The following is a 17,006-nucleotide window of genomic DNA, read 5'->3' on the forward strand; positions in this document are numbered from 1 at the left end:
TGCACCTTCAGAGTGTCCACAGCGTCGACGGGCTCGGGATCCGTTGGCTTCAGGCGGTCACTGTCCTTCAGGACCTCCCCGAAATCCCTTGACGCCGGACTGAAGGAGTTGGTTAGTGCGGGGGGAAGGAGGCAAAGCCGTTAAGGAGCGCGGTGCGGAGCACCGAGCACTGATGCAGTGCTGCGCTTGCAAGTGCAAAGAATATGATATGAACGGGATTAGGGGAAGAGGAACTGGGCAATCACCATTCTTACTCGAGTTGCTCCGTCGCCGGCATGGCGTGGCAAGTTCCTGGCGCTTGGATCCGATGTGAATACGCGAGACGCCGAGACGAGGTCACGAGGGGCGAGCGGGCGACGTTGTTTTTTTTGCGGCGGCGGTGTTCTTTTTTTGTTGGCGAGTGGCGATTGCGATGCCAGCGCAGAGGATAAATGACGCGCCTGTTTTTTTCGACGGCGGGAGGCCAAGCGTCGAGCGCTCCAGCGGCTAGGGCGCCAGGCGGGTGGGAAACTGGGAACCTAGGGTTTTACATGGGCTGGTGGGCTTATTTAGTTTTGGGTCGGGTATTTTTCACCCATGGGTAAACGGGTACGGGGATTGCTGAAACATACCCATACCCGCGTACCCGATGGGTGAAGGGTTTGGTCCATTTACATTCCTGTGGGTAGTGTCTTTAGTTCATATTTAGACTCTAATAGAGTAAATACCCGTCGGGTATCGGGTCGCGGGTACCCGTTGCCATCTTGGCACCCATCCACTCGGGGACGGCGACGGCAACGGCACGGAGACAGCCAGGCGTCACGTGCGCTTTCTGCTTTCGCCGTTACCGTTACCCCCCGCTGGCCCGGCGACCGGGGGTAACGTAACCGCGTGTCCGTTAACCGAGAGGGGAGTACGCGGAATCTGACTTTCCCCGCGGCCACGTTGACTCCACTGGCGCTCCCACCCTCCTCGCAACCGGTCCCGTCCCCCCCCCCCCCCCCCCCCCCCCCCCCCCAAACACATGCCTCCGCGGCGGCTGCATCCCCTCTCTTTCCCTCCCACAATCCGCCCCTTGGGCTTCGCAATCCGGAGCAGCGGCGGCGGCGGCGGCAAGGAAGGAATCCCGGCCTTTGCTTTCGCTTCCCGCCGGGCCTGCAGGTGAGCGCTCCCCCGTCCCACTTTCCTAACTCTCGCGCGCTGCTAGCTCCTGGTGGATAATGGATGGATCTCTTGTACGCCCCTGCGGCCCCTGGATGATTTAGCGCGCTGTTTACTTGGCTGCCTCTCCTCTCTGCTCGTTCCTCCGCAGCAATTTCCATGGCTACCACTCTGTTGTTAACAACCAGTCAATTTAGTGGATGTGTCTAGCCGTTTGCTGCTGTTTCCACCCATCATTTTACGTCAGGCTAGTACACAAATCTGTTCGGAAGCCAGCGTGGATTTTTAGACGGGCGGTGATCATTTCGCAGCAGGTTAGAAGGCGGCCCTGGTTCGATGAGCGGTGGAGCAGGTCTGTGCGCTGCCTAATTGTGCTCCACATGTAATGGGTGACACATAGTTGGCTGTAGGGCATTCTCTACTTGACTATTTCTTTCTCTACATGATTGTGAAAGCATTTTTAGTCATATAACCTCTTACAAGTGGTCTGATAATGTTTGGTTAAGAGGCTTGGGTTAATAAAGTTATCAAAAGCATAATTGCTGGGATAACTGTACTATTGGAATCGCAGAATGGTGGGGCATTCTGTGAAACTAATTCATGCTTCTACCTTTGCAAAGGATAATAATAAGTTAACAGCCAACAAAAATAAATGGTGCAGCTCCTGAATGAGAACTGTTTTAGATTGTACTTTAGAGGTGTGCTTTAATTCATCTAAGTTTGTCTTAGGTTTTACATTGCCTCTTTATTTCTTTTCACAAGGTTTCGTACATGATATGGCATACCTGTTTTGTTGCCTCAGAAACTTCATCATTAGTTCCTTAGACCTGTCATTTTACCAAAATTAAGTCTTACTTTAAAGTGTTCTTGCATATGAGTTCAGTGCCTTTTTGTCTCTAAATTTAGTGACAACTGTTTCCTTTATTTTGCACTGGTTCTTGTTTTTGCAGGGATGGTTAGCCAACAGTATGTATGTGCAAACTTTTCTGTATACATATAAGGGAGCAGTCAATCCTGTGGTAAAGAGCACAACAAGTCTGAGTGTTAATTAGGGTGCCTTACCCAGTGGAAAGTGGCTGGATTGTATATATATCCAAGACTCCACCTGAAAAAAAATGGCCTCAAATGGTAATGGAATTCTTAAAGCTGACACTCAACGAGTCGAATCAACAGCTTCGGACAATCCTGGCACAACAGGCGTGGCCACTCAGGGTGTTTCACAACAGGGAAAGCGATGGAGTGGATTTAGGAACTTCTTGAATCGCCTTTCTAGTGGCCCCAGGTTAAAGAAGTTAGGTCCCTCCCCTTCATTCAAGTTTCAACAGCTTGCACTTCAACGTGATGAGTTCTCACGTTCTATCCATTCCGACAACCATGGTAGTCATGACCATTTCCAATTCATCAGGAAGATTAATTGGGGCCATCTTTGGATGATGGCCAAGGATTGGATAAAGGAGCCTATGAACATGGCCCTCTTTGTTTGGATTGCTATTGTTGCTGTATCAGGTGCAATTCTCTTCCTTGTTATGACTGGAATGTTGAATCGTGCTTTGCCAAGCAAATCACAAAGAGACACCTGGTTTGAGGTGAACAACCAAATTCTGAATGCATTGTTCACGCTCATGTGCCTTTATCAGCACCCACAGCGGATCTACAACTTTGTGCTTCTGTGTCGATGGGAGCAGAAGGACATCTTAAGGCTTAGGAAGACATATTGCAAAAATGGAACATATAAGCCTAATGAGTGGATGCACATGATGGTTGTTGTAATCCTACTTAATTTGAATTGCTTTGCTCAGTATGCCCTTTGCGGTCTAAACCTGGGATACCGCAGATCTGAACGGCCTCCTATTGGTGTTGGGCTGACTATATCTGTTGCAATTGGTGCTGCAGCATTCGCTGGTCTGTATAATATCATCAGCCCACTTGGGAAGGATTATGATACAGAACAGGCAGACATTGATCAAGAAGCACAAATTGAAGTCGCCTCAACTGAGAGCGGTAGGGCAGCTTCACGGTTTAAGTCATTTGAGAGAAGGTACTCTTTCATTCAGAGTGATGAACGCCGTTTCGTGGAGAGTAGGCCTGAGTGGGTTGGCGGACTACTGGATTTCTGGGACCAGATATCTCTTGCGTACTTGTCAATTTTCTGCAGTTGCTGTGTCTTTGGCTGGAACATGCAGAGGCTCGGATTTGGCAACATGTATGTCCATATCGCAACGTTTCTGCTCTTTTGCATAGCACCATTCTTTATCTTCAACCTGGCAGCTGTCAACATTAACAATGAATCCCTTAGAGAGGCACTGGGGCTCACTGGTCTTTTCCTATGCTTCTTTGGTTTACTGTATGGTGGCTTTTGGAGAATACAGATGAGGAAGAGATTCAACCTGCCTGGAAATACCACCTGCTGCCGCAACCCCGACGTGACTGATTGTTTCCAGTGGTTGTTCTGCTGCTCATGTTCCCTTGCCCAGGAGGTCAGGACTGCAGATTACTACGATATTACAGAGGATAGGTCACACAGAGGGCAAGTAACCGAGGACAGCCAGCGCATAATGTCCATGTCCCCGTTGCGACGTGAAGATGGTTTGCCCTTGTTCAAGTCCAATCCGAGTTCGCCATACAGGAGTGGCAATGCTAGCCCGTCGATCTTTATTCTGGAGAGCCCGTCAGCTCCACGCAGGTCATCTGGTTCCACGCCTCAGGTTGGTTCACCGACGATGGGCGATAGGGCGATGAAGGCGCCAATCCCATCCGTTCTTCACAGAGGTGGTGGACCAGATCATGACACGGGGACGTCCAATGAAGCAGCTACCAGTCCGATGAGATGAGATGTATATTTTTCTTTTGTCTTGTAAAGAAATATATCGTGTTCCTAAATTTCCACGGCTTCAATGTTATGCTGTTACTGCTTCTTACGAAATGTATAGTGCGTCCAGTTATTCTCATCTCTCAAGCTACGTTATGTATCAGCGTACTACGTGTGCTTTTGAGTTGAACTTGAACGGTGGTCGAGATCTCTCCTTTCCAGTCGCAGTTACTTCAGTATCGGTTGATTTTAGTCACGGCTCGCATAATGAGTTGCTGCTGTACTGCCCATTTCTTGCAATGGCATGTTGGTAACAGCATCCTCTCATTGTCTCGGCCTTTATCCACATGCACATTCCTTATTTCCATTACGAAACTTTAAAGATTCTGGGATAGCTTCATCTCCACTGCCCTCTTCCCTCATGTCGCGGCCATCTCCTTTTAACCTTTTTATCATGACGAAGTGGGGTATGTGACATGTCACCTCTCCCCTTGTGGTATCTCTATTTCTTCTTCTTCAATCACAAAGCTGAGCATGGGCAGCCTCGATTCCTCGTTCAACAGCAAACCCCGCATCTTGGGTGCTCGGGATCGAGATGCCAGGATATGCTTGACGACTTCAGCGTCCGTTTCGTCATCTGATGCTCTGAATTTTTTTTCTTTTGAGGGAAACATTTGATGAGTTACACTGGTATAAAAAAAACTCATCCTCCAACCCTCCCAAGTCAACGAAAGGTATGTCTGTGCAGAACATTTTGTTCGCAGAGAGTGGCATCATTGCCGCTACAAGACAAGGAAACGCACCCCCGACGACCGGTTCGCTGTTCAACCATGCCGCTGACAAGAAAACGCAGCGTGCTCCTCTCCTCTCACGCGTTTCCCCTTCTCGGCAAGGAACCATGAATGGAGATGGAGAACAGCTCACACGTGGCTCTGCTTCCACTTGGCCCGGCAGTTTCTCAGAAAGTTTTGCGGTGCCACGAACGGAACGCACACTCCGGCCAGCACCTCCCTCCCCCTTACCACGCCCGCCGCCTTGACCGTACCACCGGCTTCCTTCGCGGAATCATCATCAACCCAGGGAGCGAGACTACGAGAGCGTCGAGCCGTCGACCTCACAAGTCACAAAGGATCACACATGCATCTGGCCAACTAGGTTTCGAGCCCGAGGCGATTGGTTCGCGCGTGTAAACGGAGCCGTGTGTCCGTGCGCGACTCGCTACGATGCCAGGTCTCGCGCGTGCCCAGCGGAAAAGTTTACACGAACACACGTACGCGGTGAGAGACCGATCAGTTGATCGGAGACGCTGCGGGCACGCCTCCCACGTAGGGATGCAAGCGGCGCGGGCCACGCCGCAAACCCACTTGGACTAAGCCGCGCCGCTAACCCACAAAACGCTGCGTCTGTACCCGCATCGCTGCAGCGGGTTTATGTGGGCAGCCCGCGGGACCCAGCGGCGCCGCAACGCCCGCCAGCGCTAGTGCTCAGTCCTTCGCTAGCTGTCGCCTCATTCGTCCCCGCCGCGCGCCTGCCTTTCTCGACGTAGAGCTTGCTCGCAGGTCTCGTCCTGCCCTTGCCGCGCCACCATGGACAAGCAGCCGGAGCCGCCGGGGAGCCTCATCAGGACGACCGTCACCAGGTCGTCAGGAGGGACATGAACTGGAACTTCGACCTTGCCGGCGCCAGAATCCGCGGCTGCCGCGAAGGGTCGCAGGACGGAAGCCGCATGGAGACTGGAGGTCTTGGCCTTGGTGTCTTCTGCCGAGGTCATCGTCGTCGCCTGGGTCTGCGGTGGCTTGTAGTACATCCGCGACGCCTGCGGGCAGTGCGAGTGGAGAACCTCACCGCGACGTGCACGCCCATGTCCAGCATCTCAACGTACCGATACACCTTCGATGGCTTCCCTGACTGGCTCTCTGCCGTCGGGCGCCGCGTCGAATGCGCGAGCGGAGCAGTGGTTCTGATGTGCAGCTTTGCAGCTAGCGCTGATGAGAACAGGCAGGCAGGTCGCGACGGCACACGGGGATGCGGGCTGCCGCAAAGCCCATAGATGACTCGCGGTGGCACGCGGGCTGCCGCATGAACCCCTCATGTGGCTTTGCGGCGATGCGGACGTGGGGCGGGCAACCCGCGACCCGCCCCGCTTGCATCACTACTCTCACGTTGCTTCGTTCGAGCGACTGCGAAGCCTCGCGTCGTCGTCCCTGCTTCGGTCTTCGGTCTCGTCCTTCGGTACTCCCGGCTCCCATTGATGATTGATCTGTCAGGAAGTTGCCGATTTGTCGATCTAGCCAGTCTGTAAGTTCTGAAAATCTTTTGCACTACTTTTAAAAGCCGTTTCAAGTGGAATATGTCTGCAATCAAGCTTATAATCCTGCACAACTGACAATATTAAACATGTAAGTCACTCAGGGTTACAGTAGTGCTCGGTTAAACTAGGTCAAACAAGATAGGTGGCCAGATGGACCGCCCAGCACTAGCTCGGCACTGTCCGATTTAGCCCGGCACGAATACGCCTGATGGTTTTTCGTGCCTTGTCGGGCCGGCACTGCGTGCCAAACTGCTGGTCCAGGTACGGCACGATGGTCTTTTTATCATGCTGGGCTAGCTCGCTAGCACGGCTGGTACTACCGTGTTAGTGCTAGGCCAGCCACTATAGGCTAGGCACCACTTCAACCAAAACTCCAAGTTAAGGAGATACAAAATTTTTCATCAAAATCACAGAATTCACAACTAGAGACAGAAGAAACATTTTGAAAAGTTTGAGCTGATGCAATGGCTGCCTCATTAAAAATCTATCTAGGGAAAACTCACACCTCGTGAGAAATCCTAGATAGGAAAAATGAGTGCATCCCAGCTCAATCAAATAAGCATTAAAGTAATTCAAAGTTATTACAGGCCAAGTTTGAGACTTTGAGTTACACATCTGAATCACTAGGAACATCTAGATACAAATTAGCAAAATTATCTTCAAGTTCCTGATCCACCAGGTTCTGAATTCTTACTTCTGCAGCCTCCCAGTCCTTGACGCAAGAGAGCATCTCCACCATCATAGGGCTCAATCGACGCTGCCTCTCCTCGATGATCCTGCCAGATGTACACTCTGATGATACTATAGAGACAGGCACAGTTAGAACATCTTCAGCTAAGATTGACAGAACTGAATAAGTTCTTTTATGCTCATGCCACCAATTCAAGATGCTAAAGCTATCATCAAATTGGGTGACAGTGTCACTGTCCAAGTAGATAGAGAGTTCAGAGCCAATACCCATACTATTGCACTAGTGGTTGCTGCTTGCAGCAAAGCACTTGCAGGTGATCTTCTAGATAAAGCAGGAGGCAAAGCGGGAGGAGGGGTGGAGAAAGAAGTACTAGGGACATCACCAAGTCCAAAAGTAGATACATCAGCATCACCACCACTTGAAAAAATATCATCCCAAGCATTATTTTTCTTACCAGAACTAGATGGTGGTGGAGGCCTTTGCAGTTTAAGTGCACCAAACTTGTTATCATATAGCTTAAATGCAGTAGAAAGTTCAGCTCTTACATCAGGGAAGTAAGCAGAATAATCGGTACTAATAAGACTAGAAAACAACCTGAGCACATTTTGAAAACCTCTCAATTTAGCTTTAGGGTCCAAGATGAATGCAACAGAATAAAGCATTGAAATATCCCTCCAATACTTAAGATACATTTCCATAATGTTTCAGCTGCTTAGCAATCAAAATAAACTAATGCAACATAAGTGGAGATGTAGAATAATAAACACCAGAAAGTGCAACAGTAGAATCATAAAACAGTTCAACGAATGATAACATACTCTCTGCAACAATCCAGTGACCCGCAGTCAAAAGTAAATGATCTTTTTCACCCCTGGGATAGTTAGTCTCAATGAAAACATTAAATATCTGCCTGTAAGGAATCAGATGCTTAAGCATGAGGTATGTGGAGTTCCACCTGACATCCATGTCCAAACCAAACTTTCTAGGATGAACATTCACAGCAAGGAAAAATCTCTTAAATATAGTAATGTGCTGGTTAGAAGAATTGATGAAAGAAATTGCAGTTCTAAATGCTTCAAGATATTGCTTAATATGATGCATAGTGTATTTAACTATAAGATTAATGATATGACAAGCACAACGCTGATGCAAGAACACTTTACCAACATAAGCAGATAATTTAGGACTCAGTTTCTCAATAGCATTGGTATTAGTAGAGGCATTATCCAAAGTAATAAAAAACACCTTTGAAATCAAACCATACTCCTTAAGCACAGCAATCACACGGTCAGCAATGTTCTGGCCAATGTGAGATTCATCAATGAACCTAAAACCAATTATCCTCTTCTCTAATTGTCATTTAACATTAGTATAATGAGCAATCACACTAAGGTAATCTTCCTTAGCATTACCAGATCAGATATCATAGGTGATAGACACATATAAAACACTAGTTGATGATTCAATAAACTTAGCACGACAATCATTAAAGTACTTGCTAAAATCTCTAGTGGTCGTTTGCCTAGAGACAATAGAGAATCTAGAATTATGAGCAAGCTTAATGTACTCTTCAAATGTAGCAGATTCACCAAAGCTGAGAGGAAGATCAAGTCTAGCAACCATTCGACATAGCTGAGTACAAGCTGCCTCAGAACTGTAATCCCAGTGACGGACACTTCCGTCCAAATTGAATTGGGTCAAAGACTGGGAAACATGAAGCTTTGACTTTCTCGCTGGGCATTTCTCAACATGCCAGTTTAGATGGCCAGTGCCAATAGAAAATCGAGCAGCGTATAAAGTGCCATAATGAATGCACTTGGCAGAGACCCTTACCCTCTTACCATTGATGTTCTTGAATATATTTTCGAAGTCCTTCCAACATTCAGAGGTGGTGGAACGGCTCCTCTTGGTGCTACTTCTCATCATGTCTAGATCAGCAGCAGCTGCTACTTCACCAGCACCGCCGTTGCCACCCTCAGTGATGTCGATTGGTTCGGCAGCGCTGCCACCGAAGACCTCTTCCCACTCTGCCCCTACGTCACTCTCGTCATCTGGACGCTGGCCTAGCATCCAAAGCTCATCGTTGTAGGTGTGCCCCTGGAACTCATCGTCGTCATCCATTGCCGGTGCTCTGGTCCCTCAACGGACTGCCCTGCAAACAGAGACGACAAGACATCAAAGAAGCACTCAAGCAAAGAAGGAAAGATCAAGCAGAGCGGCAAAAAGAGATGGCAAGATCAAGATCGATGGTTTACCAGCGAATCCGAAGCACCAGAGCAACCGGCGAGGTCGACAAACAACGGATTCGGAGCACCAGAGCCAAAGAGGTGCAAGAGGATGAGAGAGAGAGGCGGAGAGCAACGGGAGTCGAGGGAGGTAACGACAGGAGAGAGGAGTGGGTGGGGAAGAAGACAACTAGACAAGTAGCGGAGAAGACAACTAGATAAAAGACAAGAAGCAAAGAACTAGAGAAGAGAGAAGCAAAGAAGGCAAGCGAAGAAGACAACTAGACAAGAAGTAGATAAGAGAGAAGCAGAGAAGGCAAGATCAAGCAGAGCGACGAAAACAGATGGCAAGATCAAGATTGATAGCTTACCAGCGAATCTGAAGGCCCAGAATGGCCAGCGAGGTTGACAAACGATCGATTCACCGGAGCTCTGGTCCCTCAACGGCTTCGAGACCGACGGTTCCGGATCCGGAGCACCAGAGCGACAGGCGAGGTCGGAGCTCTTACCGACAGTTCCAGAGCAACAAAGTGACCGACGAGGTTGATGAACAACGGATCTAGCAAGGAGATGACGAGAGTCGCCGCCGGAGAGTGGATCTAGTCATCTAGATCTAGAGAGGTGTGAGAGGTCAGAGGACGAGAGAGAGAGAGAGGCGGAGAGCAACATGAGTCGAGGGAGGCGGCAACAGGAGATAGGTGTGGGCGGGGGAGCTGGGAGGCTAGGGTTTCTGGTCGGGGTGGCAGCCGACGCCAACTTCCGGTCGCTGGAGAGGGAGGAGACGAGAGGCGGAGAGGGCGAGAGAGAGTCGAGGGAGGCAGAACGTCGGGTGTCGGCAGAACGGAGGAGAGGAATGAGCCGCTAGGGTTTCTAGCCGAGGGATGCAGCCGACGCTGGCTTATATACCACCCTTCCCCAATGGTCAGATCCAATAGTCGGGGAGGGGGTGATCGGCTGATCCAACAGTTGGGGGAGGGGGCATTGGGGTATCGGGCTGCTATCGGGCTAGCCTAAAAACTGTGCCGGACTCGGGCTATCCCAGCGTGCCGAGGAGGCGGCCCAGGCACGGCCCGACGCATCGTGCCGGGCTGACCCGGGCACTATCCACTACGAGCCATGGTGAGCTTTTTTGGGGCGTGCTACGGGCCGCCAGCGGGCCTGGTCCATCTGGCCATCTATAAAACGAGCCACTACAAGTTTATTTGCAGCTGCTGAATGTCATCGGAGAAGAGGTCAGACAATTCGATCGTGGACACCTCCATTTTACCAGCGACCATGCAGAATAATCGCCGCTCCAGAGTGCTGACTCCAAGTGCTGAGAGCTTAATAAGCTATGATCTGACCAGATAATTGGAGCAAAAATATTCACCTGCAGAACTAGTCAATCGAGTCCAAGTCTCCAAACACCATAATAGAGCGCTTAATTTTCCAACAGATCGTCGAGATCGAGCAGTAGAAATTTATGCCGCTAATCCAAAAAATAATCCCCCAGCTCACTAACCTGTACGCAAGGCAGTCCTCCAATTCGCCGCTTACCCGCTGTGCTGATACGCTCTGATCTCGCTCGGATTCAGTAATCCCAGTCGTCAGGACGTGATCAGGCCGGGGCAATCCCGTCCGTCGGATACTCGGAACAGGTCAAAGAAAACCATCCACGGACGCCAACTCTCCCTGCGCCGCTGCGCGGCCGCACCCACCCGGACCCGCACCCGCTTTCCGGGCACCGGCCACCGGCCGGGCCCGCCGCGCCGCCACGTGGGCGGACCTGCGCGCTCCTATTGGTGGGTGCTGGATCGGCGAGCTGGGAAAGTGTGGCCGCGGCCTCGCCCCGCAGCCGCCAGTCAGAGACGCACCCCCCGGGCGCTGACCGGTCAACGGTCAAACTTTCAAACCATCTATATAAGCCGCAGCCGGTCGGTCTCGTGATCGCCATCCTGCACCGGCTGCTCTTTGCTTCCCTTCCCTGCCTCTTCTCCCCGCAGAGCCTCCTCGCAAATCCGCTGCCCCTCCCTCCGATGACCTCGACGCCGGGGAGCTTCCGAACGCTGGCGAACTCCGGACCCGTCGCGCTCTCTTTCGCGACCAGCTCCTTCTCCAACTTTCTAGGCGGTCCGGCTTCTAGCGGCGGAGCGGATAGCGGGCTGTCCAAGTTCAAGGCCATGCCGCCGCCGTCCCTGCCGCTGTCGCACCCGCCGGCGTCGCCGTCGGCTTTCCTCAACGCGTTCTCCGGCTTCCTCGACTCGCCGATACTCCTGACGCCCAGCGTAAGCACCGACTCTTGACCTCGCGGGCACGAAGCTCCCTTTGAACGGAGCGTGTTAATTGCTGTGATGACAGGGGCTGACGTAATTGTGTGTTCCCGTTGTTTCAGCTATTCCCGTCGCCGACGACGGGCGCGATCCCGTCGGAGCCCTTCAACTGGATGGGGACGGCGGAGAACCTGCAGGCCAGCGTGAAGGATGAGCAGCGGCAGTACACCGACTTCACGTTCCAGACGGCGGCGCCCGTGCCGGAGACGGTGACAGCCGCGCTGCCGGCGGCGTCCTTTCCGCAATCGTCGTCCATGCTGATGGCACCACTGGTAAGCGATGAACATAAGCTACTTCACAAACTAATGGCAGGTAGATTACGTAGGGTCTAGAAAACTAGGAGAAAGGACCAAATTTTTAGTTTTGTTTTGAGATGGGTGCATCCACACAATCTTCAGGCCGGGAAAAGGTTTGCATATAGGTAGGCAATGCCGATCGAGAACGTCCGCGCATTCCTCATGTGGTTTCTTGTACTAGTAACGTGTGGCCAGTGTCAAGATGCAGACATGTTTTCTTACTCTATTTGGAGATCTATCATGACGGCAGGTGTTGGTTTTATGGCAAAAAAGACTGAAGTGTCGCATTCGATCTCCACTGTTCAAAAATCACGATAGTCAATGTTCATACTCTAAGAGCCATAGTCAATTTTATTTCGAAAATCGCTACTGCACCAATCATACGCGTGCATCATGCATGTTTTGATGTCTAATAATACTAATGTTGTACTGTTGCAGGGTGGACTAGGAGACTCGTACAACGGCGAGCTGCAACAGCAGCAGCCATGGAGCTACCAGGAGCCGACGACCCAATACGAGGCGCCGTCGGCGGCCACGACGCAGCCTGACATGCTCGGGAACGGCGGCTACAGCGCCGTGCCCGCGCCGGCTAGCTTCCGCGAGCAGAGCAACCGGCCGTCGTCGGACGACGGCTACAACTGGCGCAAGTACGGGCAGAAGAATATGAAGGGAAGCGAAAATCCGCGCAGCTACTACAAGTGCAGCTTCCCCGGCTGCCCCACCAAGAAGAAGGTGGAGCGGTCGCCGGACGGGCAGGTCACGGAGATCGTGTACAAGGGCGCGCACAACCACCCCAAGCCGCAGAGCACGCGCCGGAGCTCCAGCTCCGCCCCGGCGCCGGCCGCGTCGTCGTACGTGCTGCAGAGCGCCAGCGACGCGGCGGCCGAGCACTCCTTCGGCGCGCTGTCCGGCACGCCCGTGGCGACGCCCGAGAACTCGTCGGGGTCGTTCGGGGACGATGAGATCAACGGCGTGAGCTCGCGGTTTGCCGGCAACTTCGGCGCCGAGGAGCTCGACGACGATGAACCCGACTCCAAGAAATGGTGAGTCACGCCACTGATCTTTTTCAGATTAACACCTGGCCCATTGATGTCATGTGCTTAGACAGCAGAAGAGCTGAGCTTGTATACGGGTGTTAACGTGCTACGTTTTCTTGCAGGAGGAGAGACGGCGGTGACGGCGAGGGGGTCCCGGTGGCCGGCAACCGGACGGTGCGGGAGCCGAGGGTGGTCGTGCAGACGATGAGCGACGTCGACGTCCTCGACGACGGCTACCGGTGGCGCAAGTACGGGCAGAAGGTGGTGAAGGGCAACCCGAACCCCCGGAGCTACTACAAGTGCACGACGGCCGGGTGCCCGGTGCGGAGGCACGTGGAGCGCGCGTGCCACGACACGCGCGCCGTGGTCACCACCTACGAGGGCAAGCACAACCACGACGTGCCCCCCGCGCGCGGCACCGCCTCGCTCTACCGCGCCGCGCTGGCGGCGCAGCAATCCGCCGCGGGCTACCAACAGCAGGGCGGCGCCGCAGTCCCGGCCGACGGGCGGTTCGGCTTCGGCGCCGGCAGCAGCCACGGCGCGTTCTCCGGCGCGCCGGCGCAGGCCGCGGAGAGCAGTGGCGGCTTCGCCTTGTCCGGCTTCGGCAACCAGGTGGGCACGGCGTACTCTTACGCGAGCCAGCAGCAGCAGCAGCAGCAGAGCGACGCGATGTACACCTACGCGCCATTAGCCAAGGACGAGCCACGAGACGACCTGTCGTTTTTCGAGCAGCCATTGCTGTTCTGACCGGATGAACCACGGCCAAATCGATCGGCAAGACATGGTCATGATCGTGGTTCTTTTTGACTCGGCAGATTAATTATGTACACTATCGTAGTGGTCTGTTGATTTGTTTGGAGGGCCCCAAATCTGCAGGCATTAACGTTTCAAAAAAAAAATCTGCAGGCATCTGCAGAAAAGGGTAACCTCCTGTAACATGTACGTACAAGAAACGTAGGACACATGGGCGTAGGAAGCAAAGGCCATGGCATATGATTTTTCAGCAGTTTGACTGCAATTTTTTTCCCAATGTAAAATCTGCTGTAATCTCTCAGATCTTAACAGGTAAATTTTACTCCGTAATTCAGTTCATGTATCTGCGTTGTTCTACAAAGGAGTCAAATTTTCCTTGCGACCATAGCTGAGTTCGCACATGCTCAGAAACACTGAAGGCAAGTGATTCTTGACAGCTGGCGGGGCATAAGCCCGGTCGGGCAGCCGCGAGACAGACCGGTCGCCAATTTCGGATCCGTCGCTGCCGCCATCGACACGTCGTCCGGTGCAGGGCAGAAGCAGAGGCAACTGCAGGACAGCATGGCAGGAGGTTTGAGTTTGACTGGAAATCGTCATCCACGGCGAGGAGTGGTGCAGTACTCCGGCACTCCCAGAAAACAGAGCTTGCACAACCACCCAACAGTGCCAAGCAACTTGGAGTAAACAAGAACCAAATGAATTCAAATTAAATTCGGTTTGTACAGATTAGCTTGGATCTTACAATCGCTCTGGCTTTTTTTTTCCTCTCCAGTTTTTCACTCAACTTCCGAGGCAAAGAGCGCTCAAGCTGCAGCCCTGAAGATGCTTACACACAGACAGGGAGATCATCGATCGAACGCGCCGGGAGGGAGGACCCAAAACGCTTCCTCGCCGGCCGATGATTCTTGGTATTCACATCGGAAGATCGGAAAGGAGAGAAAGAAAGAAAAATGGGCGAGCTAGTAGAAAGCTCGTGGAGCAGAGCTACTCTGACGGCTCCTCCTCCGCTATGCTCTCCAGCCGCGGCCGCCACACGCCGGGGCGGGCGCTGCTCCGCCGCCGCCGGTGGCTCGCCACGCGCTTCTCCGACAGCAGCTCCCGCAGGTAGTTGTCCTGCTCCGCCGTGCTGCTCGCCGCGACCGCAGCGCCGCCCTTGCGGTGCCCATGCCTCTTCTTGTTGCTGGCGGCGGCGCGGCTCCTGCGCTTCTTCTTCATCTCGGCGGCGGGCGCGGAGCACGCGGAGGGGATGAGGAAGTAGATGCGCCCGCGCTTGAGCTCGGAGTCCGGCGACAGGATGACGATCTTCCTGGCCGCGCCGGCCGACCAGGCGTCGGTGAGCGCGTGGTTGGGGTGCGCGGCGAGGACGTCGGCCGCGGCGAGCGGGCAGGTGAACTCGTCGACGTGCCCGCTGAGGTGCACCACGCGGACAACGTCCAGCGCGCCGCAGGGGAGCATGCACGCCAGGCAGCACCGCAGGCTGTTCCCCATGCCTCCGCCTCCTCCCTACTGCTTGGTGCGAGCGCGTGCGGCGTGTTGATAGGCCGTGGAGATGCCGGTCGCCGGCTGGCTTTGGCGCTCCCCGGCTTTCTGCTTTGTGAGGGAGTATGATGAAGGCGGGTGGCACGGGGAAAGGCTACGGTGTTTATATAGACCCGTTTTGCCGGGCGTCCCGTCCATCATGGCGCATGATGCTCAACTGAATAATGCAATGGGTACATGGACGCCCATCTTTATGCAATGGGTAACACTTGAACAGAGTATCTGCATCTTTTAGCTTGGTTTTAGCCCTAGCAGTTTATGGCGTGTAAGCATATCTAGTTTCTCCATGCAGGTGATGGATGCCGACAGTATTACAATGCTTCTTGTTATGTTGTGTCTATTCAATACTTCCTCCATTTCAAATTATAGGTCGTTTTAGCTTTTCTAGGTTTAGAGGTGTTTGTATGCATATAGACATACACTATATTTAGATACGTACAAACACCTGTGAATCTAGAAAAGCCAAAACGACCTATAATTTAGAACGGAGGGAGTATGATATTTAGAAAGAAGATTACTTCCAGGCCTTGTGATGTCACCGTATTGTTCTTTTGCTATTTTGGCAGGCTTACGTTGTGCCACTTTGAGCTTTTGTTGCTGGAAAGGATCTTCCGATTGGCTCCCTTTAATTTTGTTTTGAAGAAAAATGGTGCCTTTTTTGTGTAACGAGCCGAACTCAAACCAAATGAACAAAAGACCGGACTCACTTGAAAATGTTTAGATTAGCCTGCACGTAGGTTGTGAGCATAGCATTATTGGTGGACTGGAACCAACCAGTTTGTCCACAACCATATCCAGCACAAATAAGACAAAAGACTGGCACCATGAGTGCATGTTCCTCCACGACTTGCAGGTTGCGGTTAACTCCTCCGTTTAGTCATCCTCTTCACTGGCTGCCGGTTAATGATGCTCTTTCCAGGGAAAAACTCTCCAACGATTCAAAAACCAAGACCGCACGGCGTTGGATTAGCGGGTCAATAATGCGAATTCCCGATGGTAATAGGCTGGTCATGGCCCTCATCTCCGATCCCTCTCTCGACTCCAAGCAGGAAGCTGCGGGGAAGCTTGTCATCGCCTCCAATCATGAGGAAACAGGCACAATATCCGGTCACGTTACGATTATCACGGGAACATTCCTAACAACTTAGTAATGTTTGTAGTAGTAGTAGTACCACCACCCAAGATGCCAAGAGAAAAAAAAAAGAGCACATGAATTTCTCGATCAACATTCCATTCCACCGTTATGACAGGTGCTGGAAAACCGGCCAGGAATTCCCGCCGCGCGTGTATTTCAGGACGTGCGCTAGAGCCAAAGGGCAAAGGCGTACGCGTACGCGTTCAGGAACTCGGAACTCACGGCAAACGGCGGCGGCAGCAAACCCGAATTGTTCCTGGAACAAACGTGCTGGAGCTGCCGCCATCATGTCGTGTCACCCGTCGTGTCACGCCGCACCCCGCAGAGGCGCAGACGGCAGCGGACCGGACTGAAAAGGCAGCTCCCCGATCCGGGGACCCGTCAGTAAAGTTGAGCCAGGAAGGTGCCGGCCTGAGGGGCGACCGCGACACCCAGAAGGCTGCCACTGCCAAGAGCCAGGCCCCCGGCCGCCAAATTGGGCACGTCCGGCTCCGGCCCCCGGCCGCCGGCGGCCCGGCGGCAGCCGCCCACAGCCACAGGCTGACAGGCCCCCTGACGGCTGTTGCAGGTAGTAGTAGCGCGTCGCGGACCGTGGACGTGGAGGGAAGGCTAGGCTGGGTGGCTGGCGCGGTGGCGCCTGACGCCGACCGGCTTTGGGGTGGCGCGGCAAGGGGATCTGTGGGGAGCTGTGGCGTTCGGCGCTTTTGGGCGCAGGCCGCCTTGGTCGCCGGGTGGAAAAGGTGGCTTTGCGCCCCCGGGCG

At 53.0% G+C, this 17,006-nt stretch overlaps 3 protein-coding genes across 3 annotated transcripts; 2 read left to right on the plus strand and 1 right to left on the minus strand.

The window, feature by feature from the left end:
* The first annotated feature begins 994 nt into the window (after nt 1-994).
* Nucleotides 995-4,088, plus strand: LOC117849737 (uncharacterized). The gene is made up of 2 exons (XM_034731400.2): nt 995-1,140; nt 2,091-4,088. Exon 2 carries the CDS (start codon nt 2,256-2,258, stop codon nt 3,969-3,971), a length of 1,716 nt encoding a protein of 571 aa, XP_034587291.1. The 5' UTR covers nt 995-1,140; nt 2,091-2,255; the 3' UTR covers nt 3,972-4,088.
* Nucleotides 4,089-11,084: 6,996 nt separating this feature from the next.
* On the plus strand, nt 11,085-13,910 carry LOC117847284 (WRKY transcription factor WRKY24). The gene is made up of 4 exons (XM_034728463.2): nt 11,085-11,440; nt 11,548-11,757; nt 12,220-12,824; nt 12,941-13,910. Exons 1-4 carry the CDS (start codon nt 11,192-11,194, stop codon nt 13,563-13,565), a joined length of 1,689 nt encoding a protein of 562 aa, XP_034584354.1. The 5' UTR covers nt 11,085-11,191; the 3' UTR covers nt 13,566-13,910.
* Nucleotides 13,911-14,252: 342 nt separating this feature from the next.
* LOC117847285 (uncharacterized) lies at nt 14,253-15,351 on the minus strand. Its single transcript, XM_034728464.2, has one exon. The coding sequence runs from the start codon at nt 15,057-15,059 to the stop codon at nt 14,556-14,558; it is 504 nt and encodes a 167-aa protein (XP_034584355.1). The 5' UTR covers nt 15,060-15,351; the 3' UTR covers nt 14,253-14,555.
* Nucleotides 15,352-17,006: the final 1,655 nt, after the last annotated feature.

Source organism: Setaria viridis, chromosome 3 (assembly GCF_005286985.2).
Source record: "Setaria viridis chromosome 3, Setaria_viridis_v4.0, whole genome shotgun sequence".
NCBI lineage: Eukaryota > Viridiplantae > Streptophyta > Magnoliopsida > Poales > Poaceae > Setaria > Setaria viridis.

Coding starts and splice junctions, on each gene's coding strand:
- LOC117847284 (XM_034728463.2), top strand. CDS start 11,192: ATGACCTCGACGCCGGGGAGCTTCCGAACGCTGGCGAACTCCGGACCC. Junction 11,441..11,547: donor CGATACTCCTGACGCCCAGC/GTAAGCACCGAC, acceptor CCGTTGTTTCAG/CTATTCCCGTCGCCGACGAC. Junction 12,825..12,940: donor GAACCCGACTCCAAGAAATG/GTGAGTCACGCC, acceptor GTTTTCTTGCAG/GAGGAGAGACGGCGGTGACG.
- LOC117849737 (XM_034731400.2), top strand. CDS start 2,256: ATGGCCTCAAATGGTAATGGAATTCTTAAAGCTGACACTCAACGAGTC.
- LOC117847285 (XM_034728464.2), bottom strand. CDS start 15,059: ATGGGGAACAGCCTGCGGTGCTGCCTGGCGTGCATGCTCCCCTGCGGC.